This window comes from Aphelocoma coerulescens, chromosome 3 (genome assembly GCF_041296385.1).
Source record: "Aphelocoma coerulescens isolate FSJ_1873_10779 chromosome 3, UR_Acoe_1.0, whole genome shotgun sequence".
NCBI classification, from domain to species: domain Eukaryota; kingdom Metazoa; phylum Chordata; class Aves; order Passeriformes; family Corvidae; genus Aphelocoma; species Aphelocoma coerulescens.
This window is the reverse complement of record NC_091016.1, coordinates 84,999,564-85,017,878: the sequence shown is the minus strand read 5'-3', so window position 1 is coordinate 85,017,878 and position 18,315 is coordinate 84,999,564. Positions and strand designations below refer to the sequence as shown.

The following is an 18,315-nucleotide window of genomic DNA, read 5'->3' as shown; positions in this document are numbered from 1 at the left end:
AGGGATGTTTTTGTTATTGCTGAGCGGTGCTTCTACAGAGTGAAGCCGTTTTTTACTTCTCACCCCACCCCACCAGCGAGGAGGCTGGGGATGGGCAAGAATTTAGGAGGGGACACACCCAGGACAGCTGATCCCCACTGACCAAAGGGGTATTCCAGACCATATGGTGTGATGCTCAGCATATAAATGTGGGGGAAGAAGGAGGAAATGGGGGATATTCATAGTGCTGACATTTGACTTCCCAAATCATGATTATGCTTGATGGATCCCTGCTCTTCTGGAGATGGCTAAACACCTGCCTGCTCATAGGAAGCAGTGAATTAATTCTATGTTTTGCTTTGCTTGTGTGCGTGGCTTTTGCTTTGCCTGTTAAACTCCCTTTATCCCAACCCACGAATTTTCTCAGTTTTACTTTCCAATTCTCTCCCCGTCTCATGGTGGGGGAGTGAATGAGTGGCTGTGTGAGGCTGAGTTTCTGACTGGGGTTAAACCACAACAAATAAGTTCTCTGTACTGCCATTGCATGGGGCAGGTGGTTTGGAAATTTTATAGAACGGTGATTCTTCTAGGCCCCAGTTAACATCTGATGCCATGACCAATTTCACAAATGAATTCATGCCCCAATGCTTGAAAAGTGAAGTATTTCAGTGAAAGAAAAACAAAGTACACTAAACACTTTGGAGTTCAAGATTACTAACAATCACTACCTATAAAAGTGGGGAAATATTTTCCATAAGAGCGAGGACTTGAACCATGCCCATTTCCCTGCATCCTCTGTGGAGCACACATGCAAATCCAGAGACCTCCTTTTCTATATGTTAACCTTCCTCCACCGGTATAGTGCCCCTGGGGACAGCGAGAGGCAGGGAACCTCTGCCAGGCACTCCAACTCTGGGCCATTCCTGCACCTGCATCCTGGGATAATGACACTTCCCCTTGCCTTCGGTGCTCAAGAGATTAGCACGTGAAAAGTCTTGTTTAAAACAAAGTGTTACACTGGTGTTTTGCAGAGGCCTGAGTTGTCTGACCTTAAGTGTGCCAGCTAAAATAACCTCTTGACATGCACACAGAAACTCAGCTTGGGGGAAGGGGGTAAACAAGCCAACCCTGTACAGTTGCTTTGTATTTGATATAGGAGGGTTGTTTTTTTTTTTTTCAAAATTCAAGATTCTTTTTGGTTTTTTAACTGTTGTTTTTTCCCTAATGGTGGAGATTTTTGACTAAGGAAATGATGCTGATAACATAGTTTGAAGAATTATGCTGAGTTTGCAAGTGATTTGGGATGAAAAGTATGACCTTACTATCAGTATGCTGTTGTGAAGTAAAGATTTTTTTTTCTCAGTAAATGTCTATAAAGTGCTTTTATGAAAAATAGATCTGGGATAATAGGACTTTACAGAATCTAACCAAATAAGTTTTACAGTGTGGCTGGCACAGGATTTACTGGGAGTGGGAGGTTAACAAGTACATAAAAATTGCCTTAGCAGCCCAATCTTAGTCTGTATATGTTCCATATATATACAGACTTCATTTTTACTGTATTCAAATGAATGATCTCACACCTTTCAGTGGTGGACATTATTGGCTTGATGGCATTGACTCTCCTTAGACTGAATGTAAACATCCAGCTTTAATGATTTAAACCAACCTAGGGCTTGTGCCCCTCTTGTTTTGTGGCTTGATTGCATCTGGAGTCGAAGAGCATTAATCAGAGCTGATGCTGGCCTCTTCCAGGGGACTCCTTACCTTGGGAGAATATGCTCCAGCTCAGCTGTCCTCACTGCACCTGGGCTGGCTGCAGTCAGAGGCAGTGGGTTTGCACATTGAGGAAGGATTATCTTGTGTTTGACACACAGACACCTAAGAGAGGAGAGGAGAGATTTCTGTTTTAAAATAGCAGAGCACCTTAGGGTAGATGTCATGGGTTGCTATATATTCCCAGGATTTGCTGGAAGGAGCACACATGGGAGCTCTTTGCCAACGTGTAGTTTTACACGTCTCCCCGTGAACTCGGATTCCCGCACACAGCCTAGCGCTTGGGGACTGCAGAGAGACTTGTGATATTTTCTGGGGGATTTGGATTGGATTCGATTTCTCAAGTCATATGGGGACCTTGCTAGGACACGTTATAAATATGGCTTATAAACTGTCATTTAGGAAAATGTTGAATCTACTGCCTCCTACCCTTCTCTTTTTAGAAGTGTGTGTTTTGAAGGTGTTTCTCCATGCAGTTTGTGGAGTGTTTGGGGGGACTATAACAATGCAGAATGTTTCCCAAGTGTGAGAAGGGGATGGACAAGGTGTGTTTTGGAACCCTCTAGCAATTTCCCCATGTAGAGGGACGCTGTTGCATGAGCTGGGAATTTACAGGCCTTGGAGGGCTTTAAAAAGCAACATTTACAGCCTACAAGGGAGCAAGGGACAGTAACTGTGGCAGTGTAAAAACATTGTAAGCCCATAGGTTGGAGGATGGCCTTTCCATGAGGGTGTGCTCCTGTCTGTAAGTCTTGTCCTGAGGGTGCTTCTTGCCTCCCAGGAAGGAATCCTCAAAGCAAGCTGCTCATGTTAAAGTGGTGTAATCATCACTCTGTTTATAAAAACAGCAAATGCTGACCAAACTGTACATTTTCTGTAATTTAACCAGCCAGACATTTTTTTTTCTCTTCTCTAACTGTTGGGTTACTACCACATTAGCTGTTACTGCTTGACATCAAATTTAATAGCATAGTTTGTGTTTTTAAATACTTTCTCTCGTTATGATGTCTCTCTATCCTCTCCTTTCCTCATACAAAACACAGCAGAGAAGTTTAAGAAATTCTCTCAGAATTACCCCATTTCTTTTCTAAGAAAGTATGTATTATTTTTGGTACCATTTAAACTCTTTTTTCCCTTCTTTTCTTATTTTTAAGAGACATATCTCTGCTCTTTTGCCCTTTCCCAGCTGCCTGGAGTATTTTTAAAAAAAATAGTTCAAGGGGACATTGCAGACTTGTTAAAGCTGAATTTTGGCAGAAAATTTTAAACTTTTGCTATAGCACTTCAAAGTTAGAAGGAACTAGAGTTTGAAAATTGATGCAGATATAAGATGGCATATTTAATGACAGATGTATCTATAGAAACCTGTTAAGATGCAGATTATCCCCCTGGGGAGGGGAGATCAAAACTGCCAATCTATAAAATATACTTGTTAGGGGAAGGCATGGAATCTATCTCTGCGAGCACTTTGATTGCAGGGGACAGTGTAGCAGCATGTGGCATCATAACCTAAGAGCAGACAAATCAGCTTGATGACTTTCAAAGCCAAGAATACTGCTGGAGGCAAGGGTACTCCAGTCTAGAAGAAATTAAAACATATAGAGACTGTTATTAATTCCAGATCTATTTTTGTGTAGTCAAATCTGTATGCAAATCCTTAGCATCTCATTTTGGCAGATTAATCTAAAAGTGAAGAGCAGTATGTGAAGGGAATGTAATGATAAAACACCAGAGATGAGCAATATTGCAGGGGAAAAGATGTAAGCTGTGTACTTGGTGTGAGTGGCTCTTTGTGAAGAGAAGCAAATAATTTTGCTTATTTGCTTATTTTATTATTTTATGAGGAAACAACACTCTTCTTTCTCTTCTTCTTTCACATCTTTCCCCCCAAATTAAGGTGTCCTTTCAGAATGGAAATGTATGACCCAGCACTGTGTTTTGAATGTGTCTCCTGTAGTTTAACATTCTGGAGCTAATAATCCAAATAACTATGTTTTTTATTTTTCAAAATACTAATCTCATGTCTCATTTTAGACATTATTCTGGGAGAGAAAATAACCATATGTAAAAAAAAAATCAAACTACAAAAGAGATATTAGGAAAGATTTTTTTTGTGTGTGGCTGATGACCACTAGGAATATGAAGGCTGCACAACAGTGTAGAGGCAAATTAAAGATTGTGAGATCAGACACAAGAGCAGTCATAGCTTTCCAGTGCCTATTCTTGTGTGTGCACCTCACGTGTGCTGTGATGGACAGGGTGTGGTATAGTGTGATAGAAACAGTTTGGAAAGACTACATCTCATCCCAGCTATCTCTTAGCCTGTGAGCATCTCTGAGCTGGAAGTTTGTGCTGCCCTCCCTGGGTAGGTACCCAGTACAGGCTGGTGGTTGCAGAGATGCACCCAAATAACAGCATCATTTCTCCTTGCTGCTGCAGCTGAAGAAAAGAGTCTAAAATAGAGACATTTTGTAATTTCTGCTATCGATTCTTGGCCCCACTCAAGTTATTTGGAGTGATCAGAGGGTACTTCTATGTCAGCAAGCAGCTCAGCCTGGTAGGAGCAGATCAGCAGGTAAAACCTTGGCGCTGAGTTCTCTATGTTTACTCCATGTTCCTGTCACATTTTTTGCTTTGGACTAGGTTTGTTCTGGTCCTCTGGCTCAAATGTTCCCAGTACTCAGATGGTACAAAGTCAAAAGACCAGTTATTGTTTCACACCCTTATGCTGCCATTAGGAAGTGGAGCACAGCTGGTGCACATCTGGAGCAGAGCTCCTGGTTTAACTTGAGTGCACACCAGTCCCAACCTACAGCCTAAAATGACATGGGGGAAGTGGCAGAGTTGCTTCAAAATCATGGTATGCCTCTGAACCAAAATGCTTCCCTTGGCATAGCTGGAGGCTGGCAAAATGAGGATTCCCCAGCACAGAGCTTGGGGATAAAAGGGAAAAAACCAACCCAGCAATCTTAGTGGGACTGGGTCATAGCTCAGCCAGCAGGAATGTAAGTCATTGTGCTGCTGTCCTGGCTGAAACAGGGTATGCCCTCACAAAAAGGAAAGCGGCAACAATATGAAGTAAGATGAAAATCCTTGCTCTCATTGCTGTGGATTTTGTCTGCTATTGTCCACGTGCCATTAAAACTGTAATATAAATAGTTTGTCTGTCAGTGTGAGTGTCCCTGGTGTGTGGCCACTGGCATGCCCTAGTTCTGCCCAGACCTCCTGGCACGATGAAGGTGAGGTGCAGCTTGCAGGTGTTATTTCTGATTCTATCTTCCCATGGGCCCAGCATGGTGACAGAGAGGGACTGGGAACTGTGGCAGTGCTGCAGTGACACCATGTCCCCAGAAGGCTTGAGCACACTCAAAAACATGTTTGCACAGGTAAGATTACAGACTGAAGAAGTTTTCTATGTTTACTTAGTGAAATTTGCCATTTAAGGCAAAATGAGAAGAGGATGATTGGGCATTAAACATCTCTTTACTGCATTGAGGTAAATAGTTGGTTTGCAGCATCTACTTGGGTCAGACTCTATTCCAAGCTTTTCTGAGGTGCTTTACACCATACTTTCCTGACCATTATTGATAAGTAAATGGTAGTGATGTTTCTGGTCACTGTGGAGGAACCTTCCAACCTAAGTTTACAACTAAACCAGGAGATGTTCTCTCTATAATACAAACTAAGTACAGAATTTCTTTCAAATATATAGGGGAGCACAGTTGCACAGGTTTCCACTGTGCTCTAACTGGCATACTCCTGGTAAGGCAGAGCTTCTCTCTGACCTCTCCCTTCTCTTTAATGCAAGCCAACCTCCTCCTCTTTTAAACCGTGTCACATGCTGTATGTTCCCTGGAACAGGAATGGGTTTTATCTTTGTGTGTTGATAAAGGCTGAATGCCCAGTTACTTATAAACAGATCAATTTTTATCTGATTTTTGGCCCATAGAATTAGCTCTACGAAGGAAGTGTGTGGGGGGTGTTTATTGACGCTATTCTGTGTTTCTGTATAACAAATGGGGCTTTTCCCCCTTGTAACCACATGAAGAAGTGCAGTGGAATGTAAGCAGAAGTGGTAGTATGTAATGTAGTTATTATCTGCAAGTGAACTCTAGAATTGGTTATTTTGCTGTACCTGATCTTGGTCCTGGCTTTGCTGATATGAAAAAATGTAACCTGTTTAAACTCTTTTGTAGGAGGAGTAACAAATACTGCACAGTATCAAAACAGACTCATGGTCTATGATCCTAAGCAGGTGAGTGTCTGAGTTATATATGTTTATATGTTTTGTTTTGCTTCAAACAGGTCTCTTGGCAAATGCATAAAAGGATTTTGTAAGGCTAAAAGCACTGACCATTTGAATTAGTGGTGTTTTAAATTCACTTTGTACTGATGTGTGAGTTTAACAGAGTAATGGAGACCCCTGACAACTTATTATGTTTGTAAGCCTATAGGCATTAGAAATACCTTAGATTAAACACAGAAATGTGCTTTAAATCACCTATATTTATCAGTATTTATTTTGCTTGTTCTTTTTTTATTTTTTTTTTATTTTGTAATCCAGCAGCCCTGGGCAATGTATACTCAACGTCAGTGTCCCAAAACCGCTGCTTGTCATTGGCATTCTGCTTTTAATTGCATATATGGGCCTTTTTGTTTCCTGCATACTTTGAGAACTGTACTACCTGGCCATGACTTACTCTGCTGACTGCAAGGGTGCCTATCATTTCATTACCCAAGCACCTAAAATATCTTTTAGGGATTATTTCATACATTATGTATGTGTTTTGATTAGGTTAGCATGGCTCAGTAACCATTTCAGAGGGTTAGGGCATGGTTATGCCCTCTTGCTTGTATTAGGAATTAAAAGTCCTAAGCTTGCAATCAGAGTTGCATAGCCTGATTTACACCCACGTGGAAGAGTATTGACTTTTCTGATTGTAGGATAGGGGCTTTGATTGCTGTATTTGGAAAAAAATTGTGCCAGGAGATACTTCTGTGTGGTTCCCACTGACTTTTTAAAGCATAGCACATATGGGGCCTGAAGCAGAAAGCAGGAGATGACACACCTGCCTCGTTCTTTTTGAGGTGCAGTTTTATCATTGACTGTACAAGTGCTGACTGTCCTAAATCCAAGTAGCAATTACAGGCAGCAATCTTACTTTGTTTGTGAGGGGGGCATGTGTTTGGATACCATGTCTCTACTGTACCTTTCACTTTGATTCTTCACTTGCTGAGGTGAAAGTTGCCCCCCAGAATAGCAGCGGTGGGGCTGCCTCAGCGTGCTGTGCTGACGGCGAGGAACCCGGCCTGGTGCGTGAAGAGTTACAGAGGAATTGTGCACTTGCATTCTTCAAACGGGGTCTGCTTCGTGTTTGTACACACAAGCTCTTTTTAAAAATTCTGCTGGCATATTGTTTACGGTGGGTACTGGAAACCATCACATCTGCTTGCATCTCGCACGGAATCTCAATAGCTCTATCACGGAGCCCCAGCGCCGGCTCCTGCGCGAGGCCTTTGTGGCGAGTCGATAATGCCTGCCATCTGCCACCGAGCACACAGCTACCTGCCAACAAGCCGGCTGGGCTGACCTCTGCTTCCCCACCACTGATTAGTATTCACACACCGACTTATTAGAAATGACCCTGCCAGGCCCCTCTGTTTCGCTGCCTTTGCAGCGCTTTGAGGCTCACCTGGCAGGCACTGCAGTGGAGGAAGCTAAAGATATAATCAGGGGATGCAGGCAGGCTTTGCAAAGCAGATGGTGTCTATAGTCTGGTGTTAAGAGACTGGACTACTAATGCGAACATTAATGCCTAATATTCAACTATTACACATTGAAATGTATAGCTATATATTGCAGAGGTTAAAAGGCAGAAGGCTCTCGAGTTGCTGCACACATATCACAAAAAATTTCCTCACAGATTCTTAACTTCCTCCACTTAAATTAATCCTATCCATTGCCAGGTTGTTTGATTTAGTAGGCACAGCAGGAGCAATTGTTTTCTCAGGTATAAAATACTGTGCTTTAATCCTTTGTCTTCCGTGTCTTTTTGCCTCTCCCCTAAACAGGTAAAATTCTTGAATATTGTTAATGAGTAAAAAAAAATATGGAAAGGGTTGTAACTTTGTAATTTCCCACAAATAAAGGGTTAACTTTAAACCAAATGCATGAATCATTTGAGAAGATTCTTTAGGAAATTATTTTTCCTATTGCTTCATTCTCCAAGGATAAGATCAAATAAGCTTCTGAATAAAGAAAGGTAGAAGAATTTCTCTTCTCTCATAACAGAGCTCATTGGTACAGATAATTTTAGCACTGTATACAAAGGAGACATCTAACAGTCTGGTTTAAGGAGAATTTGCTATGGAGTTATAAAGAAAAAAAAAGACCTTTGAAACCTGATGAGCTAGACAAAAAAAAATACAGAGCAAGAAATACCATTAAATTAATGAATTTAAATATGAGAACTGTAAACCACATGTTGAAAGTCCAGTATCCTTAGTCAGTGTTACAACCAACACACATGTTTAGCATATGAACAGAACAAGTATATGCACATGTGGTTCCTGACCAAGGCTAAGAAGAAACCAGACCTGTGCTGCTGCTTACTGCACTACCAGTATAGGTGTGTGTAGTGGCTTGGTCCAAAGTAACTCATTACTCATTGGGCAGTGCTTGGACAAGTTCCCTCTCTTCCCAGAATAAGTGGTTAAGCCGTAGCCCGATGCCGCAGAGGAGAGTGTATCACTCCATGGCCGCTGTCCAGAGGAAGCTCTACGTGTTAGGTGGGAATGACCTCGACTACAACAACGATCGGATCCTGGTCCGTCACATAGACTCCTACAGCATAGATGCCGACCAGTGGACCCGCTGCAGCTTCAACATGCTGACAGGTGAGCATTGTACAAAAGGGGAACTCACTACTGTTGAACTGAAACGTATTTTCCCTTTAGATGCCTTTAGTATGTGGAACTCCATGACTTTGCTACAATTGCTTCTGATTTAGGGACCACTGTTAGCCAAGAAGACACTTTTCTTTATAGTTCTGGCATTCAGTGGTCTACAAAACATTTGTTTTAGCACATTGTACATTAAATTTTGAAGAAGGTGCAGATAAATTTTATTTAATTAAGCAGTCAAAAATAATTTGGTATAATATTATCGGTATTGCTTTTTTTAATTGTCCAAAAGCTTGCCTGTGGTATTGGTTTTAGCTCCCTGTTTGAGTGTACAAGAGACTGATGTTTCTTTACCATGTAACATCATTTTGTAGTGGTTTCTGCTGGCATTATAGGGCAAAGCTTTCACTGAAATCTGTTAACTTCTAAACAGTATCTTCTTAATAAATTATCCAAAAGGATGTGTCCTTGTTGGAACTCTGTCAAGTCAGAAGTGAATTGAGCACTTAGTTAGCTACAGGATCTGTAAAGTTCTTCTTGACTTAGGAGTAAGAACTGTTACAAGTGTACCTTGCAAAGCACTGCAACTCACTGTCCCTGCCACCCAGTCCACCAAACTTCACCTCCACCTGATACAATTCCCTGATGTATTATCCCCTTGAATCCCAGGGGGAGACATAGAATCATAGAATGGTTTGGGTTGGAAAGGACCTTAAAGATCATTTCGTTCTAACTGCCTGCCATGGGCAGGGACACCTCCCACTGAACCAAGTTGCTCAAAGCCCCATCTAACATGGCCTTGAGCACTTCCTGGGACTGGCCATCCACAACTTCTCTGGGCAGCCTTACCACCCTCAAAGTAAAGACTTTCTTCCTAATATCTAGTCTAAACCTACTCACTTACAGCTTGAAGCCATTAGCCCTTGTCCTGTCACTGCATGCCCTTTTTTAAAAAGTCCCTCTCCAGCTTTCTGGTAGGCTCTCTGCTGGTACTGGAAGGCCACAATTAGGTCCCCCTGAAGCTGAACATACGCCAATTCTCTCAGCCTTTCATTGCAGGAGAGGTGCTCTGTCCCTCCCGTCCACTTGGTGGCCTCCTCTGGACTCATTCCAACAGGTCACTGTCCTGCCTGTACTGAGGTCCCCAGAGTTGGACACAGCATTCCAGGTGGGGTCTCACCAGAGTGGAGGGGCAGAATCCCCTCCCTGAACCTGCTGGCCACGCTTCAGACAGGCATGTGACACCTTCTTAGAGCAGCACTAACAGTAGGGCTGCTTGGTGTCCAAGTCAGGCCATCAGAGTTATTTGATGAACACTGGGGAGAGAGGCAGAGATTAAAAAGGAATTACACATGGTCAAACAGAACTGGTTTTTCATGTGTCTTTTGCTCACTAGTTAATTATTTTATTATCTGGAGGAACTGACAGCCTTTGAGAAGGATGTAATCTGATTTGCAACTGCAAAACCGGCACCACAGGCACTCTCCTGATTCTGGAGCTGACTCTGTGCCACTAAATGCTTTGCTGTGAGGCAGCCTCCTCTCCACTGCCTGCAGGTTGTTTCCTTAAGAAACTATCTAAGCCTTTCTTTCTGTTTGTGCAACTGGCAGTAAATGTGCCTGGTGCACTGTGTAGTGCAGACTTTTTTAAGGCTATTTTTTTCCCTCAAAACTTCCAAACTTCTTTGGAGACCGTTGCTATGGGGATGAACTTGCGCAGCAGCTCCTGCGATTTTCACCATGCTTGCACCTGGAGGAGCGAGGCTGAACAGGTGTGGGCAGCATGTGAGGGGCACTCAGTGCTCTCAGCCTCTGTGGCTGTTTGGGTGTTCGTGTCTGATGGAGGCTGAGGGGCATGTGGGGACCTTGGCTGTCACCTGTGACACACCTGAGGAGGGAGCAGATGGTCCCCTGCACAGCCACAGTATTGCTCAGCTGGGCTATCCCTGGGCAGCACCAGGTGGTGCTCCTGCAGAGAGCAAGGAAGTGCCCCCACGCCTCACCTTCGCTCAGACATGTTGGGAATTCTGAAAGTCAAGTTACTGCCAGGAGTGTTCGCATTCCATTATAGAACTCCAGCATTTGGTGTTAAAAGGGTTAATTAAACACTGAAAGTGGTTTCTATTTCCATTTTTGCTTTAGGTCAAAATGAGTCTGGAGTTGCTGTCCACAATGGTAGAATATATTTAGTTGGTGGCTATTCGATTTGGACAAATGAGCCTTTGGCATGTATCCAGGTGAGCGATTGAGGTTTCTTTTAAAGTCTTTTCCAATAATTTTGCAAGGATAAGTTTTGCACAGTTGTTATTAAAAAAGGAAAATACATGTGAAGTGGAGAGATTAAGGATATTTCTTATGCAGTCACTGAACTTGCATAAACAGAGAGGAAATACTGTAGATATTAAAAGTATTTCCAGATGAGCCAATAGATGCAATTCCTCTAAGATACTCCAGTAAACCAGGGCTGAGTTATCTTTCCTTTGGCAAGGTTTGGATACAGTAATGTGTATATATTCACAGGTTACACAGTCAAGTTCAAAAGGAATAGGGCGGCAGAAATGGGTGACGGGGCTAAGAATTTTTCAGCCCATATTGTGATTTTTTTTTTCTTTCCAAGTTGTGCTTCTGAAGGGCAGCCAGAGTAAACAAGTTGTTCATTGACCAAGTGCAGTCAGCCTGTGACTTGCCCTACTGCTTACTGCTTTAAAGCTTCAGTGGAAGGTTTTTGATCCCTGCTCTAGGCAATAGGTTGTCCAACCAACTCTTCTGCTCTCCCATCTTTTATAAAAGCAGCTCACCCGCAGATCCATGGCTTTCAGGTACTTCGGTACAGAAATTTGGAATTCTTATCTTTCTGCATGTCTCTGAGTGAAGCAGTTCTGCATCACAGCCATTGCTTTGTGACCAGCTGGGCAGTTACAGACAGAAACTCTTGTTTATGTCTCAGTTTCTGCACTTTTGCTGATAAACAAAATTTTCATTTGCTTCCAACTTTTTGGATTTTAGAATCTCACCTCCAAACTGTCCCATAAGACTAGAAGTTAGGCTTAGCATAAGAAGGGAGTATATTAGGTTGCCATGCTGCTGGTCTTATAGTGAACACTTAGTAGCATGAATTTGTAAAAAATAGATAATGCAAGATAAACAGCTAAAAATATGCTCTGGTCATTAGTATAATTCTGTTTTAGCAAGTTGTTGGATACCATACCAAAAAATTTATTGGAAAAAGTCATTCAGGCTGGCTTGGATATAGCTGACATATAATGCTCAGATGGAGTAATAGCACAGTATGGAGGTAGCAGCTGTGCTCCGCCAGTGGGCTCCTTTATAATCAACAGGTACTTTGCAGTATTGCACCTGGGTTTAAATACAGCTTAGTGACAAGCAAAAATGATCTTGGGATCTTGCTTTCTTAAATGGACATTTGTCCACATCCCCAGACTGATCATGAACTGGCAGTCTGCCTGACACAGTCCCCACATAAAAGGGAAAAGAAATATAATGAGTGATTTGGCAGAGCTCTGTGTGCTGTCCCTCCTCAGCTGTTGGCAGTGTGCCTGGCTTTAACCAGCAAAACTAGCCCTTTTATCTTCCAGTTGAGGAAAACTGAGGTTGATCTCTCCTTTGGAAGAAAAAATTCCACTTTTCTTCAAATACCTTTACTTACTTTAAGTCAGTAATTTCTTTGGCACTCCCATCTTCCATAGAACTTCTGTGCCCCCTATATACCACTGAGCTGACAGATGATTTGTGCTCTGTGCTAACAGGAGCCCTTCTGTGCAGGGTAACCCACTTGCACGGCTGCACCTTCTCCTGCCAGGAAGCAGAATCCAATGTCACCGTTTGCTCCTGAGTGCTTGTGTACTCAGGCTTTGGGTTGGGTGATGAGAACAGCAAATGGATCACCAGATCCATAAATAATCTAAAAGTTATCTGAAACTACCATTCCACTGGGATGAATAGTAAATACATGTGGTGGGTGCCAGCAAATTTGTTTCAGCTTCTTCTGTGATCCCAGAAATATTTTGTATGCTTTGACATGCAGGTGCTGGATGTTAGCAAGGAGGGGAAGGAAGAGGTATTCTATGGGCCTACGCTCCCCTTTGCTTCCAATGGAATAGCAGCCTGCTTTCTCCCAGCTCCTTACTTCACGTGCCCCAACCTTCAGACTCTGCAAGTGCCTCACCACAGGATTGGCACAATGTAACGCATTCCTTGCGCTTCACAGAACCAGAAGTGGAGGGGGAAAACATCAAACCCTGTGCATAGAAGGGTTCCTCTGGGTCAGTGAGAAGAATCAATGCACTGCTGCTTTACCATCACACATTTGTCTTAAAGTCGGATGACAGCAAGCAGGAAGGAAGCTACAAAACCTTTGTGCGGTTTCTCTCCTCAGCCTCAGATGCAGAAGCAGATACCTGAGAGCGTTGGGCATTTCTGCTGGTGACTACTTGCTACATGTCTACTTCATTTCCTTACCAACTTCATCAGGCATTGTGGATGCTCTCAGCTCTTCCTGGGCTGCTGCTCTTTGGAGTCTGCACTTTCAGTTGTTCACCAGTGGCGCTTTCAAAGATGATAAAACATATCTGTTTATGTTGACAAAGATGATATAATACTGTGCTAATTATGCAACTTACTTGATACCTTTGGCAAAAAGAATAACAAATGTGTTGACTTCCAATTCCAAACTCCATTGTTTACAGTTTCTCATTTAATAATACTTCATTTGAAATTTAAATACTTCAAAACAGATTAAAACAAAAAAAAACAAACAAGCCCTATAGGATATGAGGAACAGATAAAAATTGTCTCAGCTGAAAGGCAAAGAAAATGAAGCCTCATGGTTAAACCCAAGTCTGAACTGAATATGTTTGTCTAAGAATCTAAAGATTGTTTGGGATGTCATTTACCAAGGTCTACTACCAAATAAATGTTACCTTCTGTCATATGATCAATTCTTCCTGACAGCTGCAGTCTTTTAATGGTGGAGATCAGCCTCTTTACTGTATAATTAAAATGTGCCATTTACTTAATATTTTTAATATCCAGTTTGCAAGGGGTCACCACATTTACAATTATCAATGAACAGTCTCATTTTGTCCAACATATGGTCCCACAAATCACTGGTCTCCAGAGGCTAAACAGGTGTAGAACAATGTCAATATTTATTTATTTATTCTTTCAGTTTATATAGTGTGTCTCCATTCCATTCTCCAGGCATATGCCAGCTCACAGCAAATAGTCTAACCTAGTGTATTTTGGCTTTGCTTGGCTACTGCAGCCCCTGTCTCTTATCTCTGTGTTTTATTTACATATTGAGCAAAAATGTCAATGTTTGTAAATATTAACCAAGCATGTAATTAAATCTTTCTCTATTTCTGATTTATGGATACTCTGCACTTCTCTGCCTTACCTACTGATCAGCTCCCTGCCACTGTGCTGCCTGAGCAGACCTATCAAATTCCTGCTGATGCTCCTGCTAATGCCACATGTGGAATATGCTGCAGCAGTAGCCCGTGCCTTCTGGACAGGAACAGGTTTGACTTTGTCCAGCGAGCAGTGCTTTCAAATCAAAAACATCTTTTAGCTTTTAAGGGTCTGGTTACAGGGAAGTAACTTCATTACCATTTCTGTCTCCTGCTGGGCAGTGGGACATCACCTTTCCTTTTCCATACTTATCAGGTTAGACTGTTTTATGGTTGGTTTGGTGGGTTTTTTTCTGAGCTTTCTCACTCTCATTGCCTCAAGCAGAGCTGCAGCTGCACAGTCTTTGCCTGGCACACTGACTCGACTTACTAACACCATCTCCTTCTGTGCACCAAGCAAGCCTGCATCCAGGCAGGACTTTTCTCTATGCTGCAAGGGAGCTGGATAGGCTGTACATCAAGACATATTTTAGTTTCTTGTTTTAATTTGTTTGATCTCCTGGAAATCTGCATGCAAAGAACAGCTCTCTGAACAGGCCATTTACAGAAACTGTCTTGCTGTGTGGGCTGCAGGGTCCAAGCGCCGCAAGTATTCAAACTTTCACTCAGGTGGGGCTTTCAGGGGCACAGACAGAGTATATGTCTCATTTTCAAGAGGACGGTGGCTAAAATAATCAAAACCTGTGGGCAGGGGCTTTGAGTCTCATCCCTGAGGTACCACACCAGGTGAGTGATCAGTTTTTGTTTCGGGGGCAGAACTGACACTTTCTGTTTAAGCCCAGTGCACTTCTGGACAATAGTGCAAAATATGTTTTCTGTCTCAGCTTAGTTTGGAGGCTTGTATTCCTAGGTCTCATAGCTTACCACAGCTGTAGCTATGGAATAATTTCTAAACTGCTGCTTCTGGAGAGCAAAGGGAGGGATTAGGATGGATCAGGATGACTGCTGAGCAGTGGCAGAAAGTGGCAGCAGTGGCCTGGGTTTGAGAAGAAGAGGGGGGCAGCTTCCTTATGCAAAGCAGCATGTGCCTCTTGGTTCGAGGTCTGAAAGGCAAGAAAGTTATTTATCATGTTTGTTCTGCCCCTTAGACACTTTTACTGCTCTGGTTGTTATCACCAATTGTCTGCACTGTGAATGGCAGTTTTAAACAGCTGTGCAACTGCATTATATTGGTTAGGGGTACCTCTGCCACAGAGCCTCAGGACAACACATATGCTCCTATTAGTGTCAGGATTCTGCTCTGGCTCTTAATCATCAGGCTCTGCTGATTACAGAGGTCTTTCACAGCAACCTCTGAGTCATTTAAGTTTTTGCATTTCCTATCTGCGTCTTTCTGCTTTTGTTGCAGGACCTACAGGACAGATGGAGGGTGCTTTGCTGCACCTGAAGTCAGAAAATGCCTCATAGCCCTTGCCAGATGAGCAAAACCCAGTTTATTATTGCCAGGTAAGAAAAGGGAACAGTGTGGATGCAAGAGCAGATAGAGAGCACCCTGCTGTGGCTGTGGGGTCTCAGCTGGAAGGAGTGAGGATGGGAGAGCAAGGCTGGCTTCACCTGCCACCTGCAGCTGTGCAGAACTCCTGCAAAGGCTGCCTGGTGAGCTGAAGTTTCTGATCACCATGTCCTTGCTCTGCTATCCTTCCATTGAGCGTCTCTGGCTTCTGAAATTGCCATGGTTTCAGAATCCTATGTGTGACCTCCAGATCCACCTGTGATGTTCTAAATTTTGTACCATTTTGGGCAAACATACAACTCTGAACCCAACCTTCGTCCCTGCCCATCCTACTGGATTTGGTATATACCTCTGACATGAGTTTAGTTCAGTTTTTCCACACAGCCTTAAAGCTGTCCAGAACAAGAATATTATTTCTATGCTTTTTGGTTCTGTCAGTCTGATCATCACAGTGTGAGAGCAGATGCCAACACAAGTCATTTACCCAGCTGGGAGTGTTCAAGCTCATGGGACAAGCTGCAACCAGTGAGAACTCACTGCTGTTTCAGGGGAAGAGGTGTTCTTACCAGTGAATAATGCAGCAGCAGTCACTGACTGTCCTGTTTGGAAGGCAGTGCAATTCTGTGCCCTGAACTCCTTAGATTTACACATTAAAACTATTTATATCTGCAACTAAGACTTTTGGGCCACAAGGTCTAAAGAGCTGAAGAGCTATTCTCTGATCTTTTCAGGCCGCTCCCATAAAGAGTAGTATTCCATCCTTTATATAGCTTTAATCAAAGTATATAGTTTAAAGTCTATACATTTTACCTTTGAGTCCTAAAATGTGTTATCAGCTCTTCTTAGCTATAAATAACCACAAGGGAATCAGCTGCTTTGTGCTTTTAATCAAAAAAAATACCCGATTTTCACAAGGAGCAGCACCAGCAGCTTCTTCTGCCACTTTGGTGTCTCTTGTGTATTTCACACCCAAGTGCTGACTAAAGAAACTCACATGTTATGAGCCAGTGTACAGCAGTTCTGCTTCTGTACAGTAATGTTGTTGTAATCCTTCGATTTCTAGTTGTGGCTTACAATTTTCTTCTTAGTTTAGCAACTTTTGGGCCAAGTTCCTGACAGAAGAGCTGAAACTTCTGTAACTCTTTTTCATCTAAGCTTTGCCTTCCCCAGTTACCCTCCCCCCAACCTGTACAGACATTTAGTACATCAGTTGCAGAATCGTGGAGAAATAGATAATTGAATATTCACACATGCAGAAACAACCCAGGCAGAATGTGGAACAATGTGGAAACAAGCGCGAAAAGAGGCGGCATCTGTTTATTGAAAATTAGAATGTAGAATAAATTAAGAGGGCAAGGTTAAAACACTTCATCTGCAGGCAGAGTTTGTAGGGAGGAAGACTGCAGGAAGTTTAGCACACAGACTGTATATAAAGGACTTATGCCGTTCTATTTTTGCAAAATGAGTTGGTTTTTTTTCCCTCCAAGGACACTTTATAAAGGGATAAAGTGTCCACATAAAGAATGGTTTTCCAATAGAGATGATTATATATAGCTGCTTCACAGTAATGCCAGAATTAAAATGCTTAAAACATTAATGTTGCAATGCTTCAACTACTGAAGAACAGAGTAAGTATTTTTAGCAATACCCTCGATTCATGTAAGCAAATGCTGTGCTAATTTTTCCACCAGTGCCTATGCAGGTCATGCTGGGCCTTTCTAAAGCAAATAATGAATTTAGCAAATTTGCATTTTTTATGCCTGTTTTGGTGTCATTCTGCAAGGAGAAGGGTAGAGCCAAGATAGTGTTTGATGCACTGACAAATGCAGTGAATTTGGTTGTAATGTGGAATTACTCTGCTGGCATTTGCACAGGCCTGTAAAGATACCACATCTACAAACAGAGGATCTGAGCTTTTACTTTTTTTTTGTTGTTCTGTACATACCTTTGCACTTTGTACATTAAGCTTGCTAAAGGTTTACCACTTTAAAACTGCTCAAGCAGACAAAAGCCATATCCTAGTCATTCATCATAAAACAAGCTTAATTATGCTAGGACATATTGACACTGCATCAGATTTTTAATCTTTAACATAATTTTATAACCATTGCTAACAGATGGGCTGATTACACTGAATTTGAGTTTTAAGTAATAGTTAAAAATTCTAAAATATGATCAAACTGGAAATACCCATTGCATACATAATTATGAAAAAAGCTACTGAAAGAAGGAAAATCAGAGCGCAATAAAACCTCTTTTTTGTTTCCTGAGGGAAATATATTGCATTTAAGTGCAGAGTTATCAAAGTTCCTTAGATGACCAAGCAGTTTATGCTAGTGGCAGCTCCTCTTCTGTTCAATTACAACAGATAACACAGGACCTTATTCTTTCCATAGGTCTGCTGCTCTATTCCAGCATAAAAGGTGTGAATTTTTCTGTTTCAGAAGCTCTTTTTTATTGAAACATGCACCCCCCCACCTCTTTTTTTTTCATTGAAAATGAAAGCAAGGAGTAATTTAAATTACCATGTTTCTGCTCTTCAATAACAACAACAGATGTAAAATTCTTTTGAAACAGAGGGACAGCTTAGTGGGACTAATGGAAGTCACATGTGAATTCTGAACAGAAGGTATTTTTTTTCATGTTATCTTGTTAAGTTACTAAAGGAAAGATAAGCCAGACTTCCCTCTGCCTGCCATTGTTCATCATGTGCTGGACATCTGTTTCATATCATAGGGATGATAATGGGTCAGAGGTGATTGGGATCCTGAGTTCT

General features: G+C 42.1%; 1 protein-coding gene across 11 annotated transcripts in view; it reads left to right on the top strand.

Annotated features, from left to right (window-relative positions):
• KLHL32 (kelch like family member 32) overlaps positions 1-18,315 on the top strand; it is a 127,136-nt gene that overhangs the window by 108,567 nt on the left and 254 nt on the right. For 7 of the 11 annotated variants that reach the window (XR_011149962.1, XM_069011112.1, XM_069011110.1 and 4 more), the window contains 4 exons: positions 5,952-6,010; positions 8,460-8,652; positions 10,800-10,894; positions 12,703-15,532. Coding sequence is in view for 8 of the 11 variants with exons in the window: in XM_069011112.1 (XP_068867213.1) it covers positions 5,952-6,010; positions 8,460-8,652; positions 10,800-10,894; positions 12,703-12,864 (509 nt within the window). In the remaining 3 variants the exon portion in view is untranslated. Of the gene's footprint in view, positions 1-5,951; positions 6,011-8,443; positions 8,653-10,799; positions 10,895-12,702; positions 15,804-18,315 lie in introns of those variants that run through there. The other 4 variants (XR_011149960.1, XR_011149961.1, XM_069011106.1 and 1 more) reach the window with 4 other exon arrangements.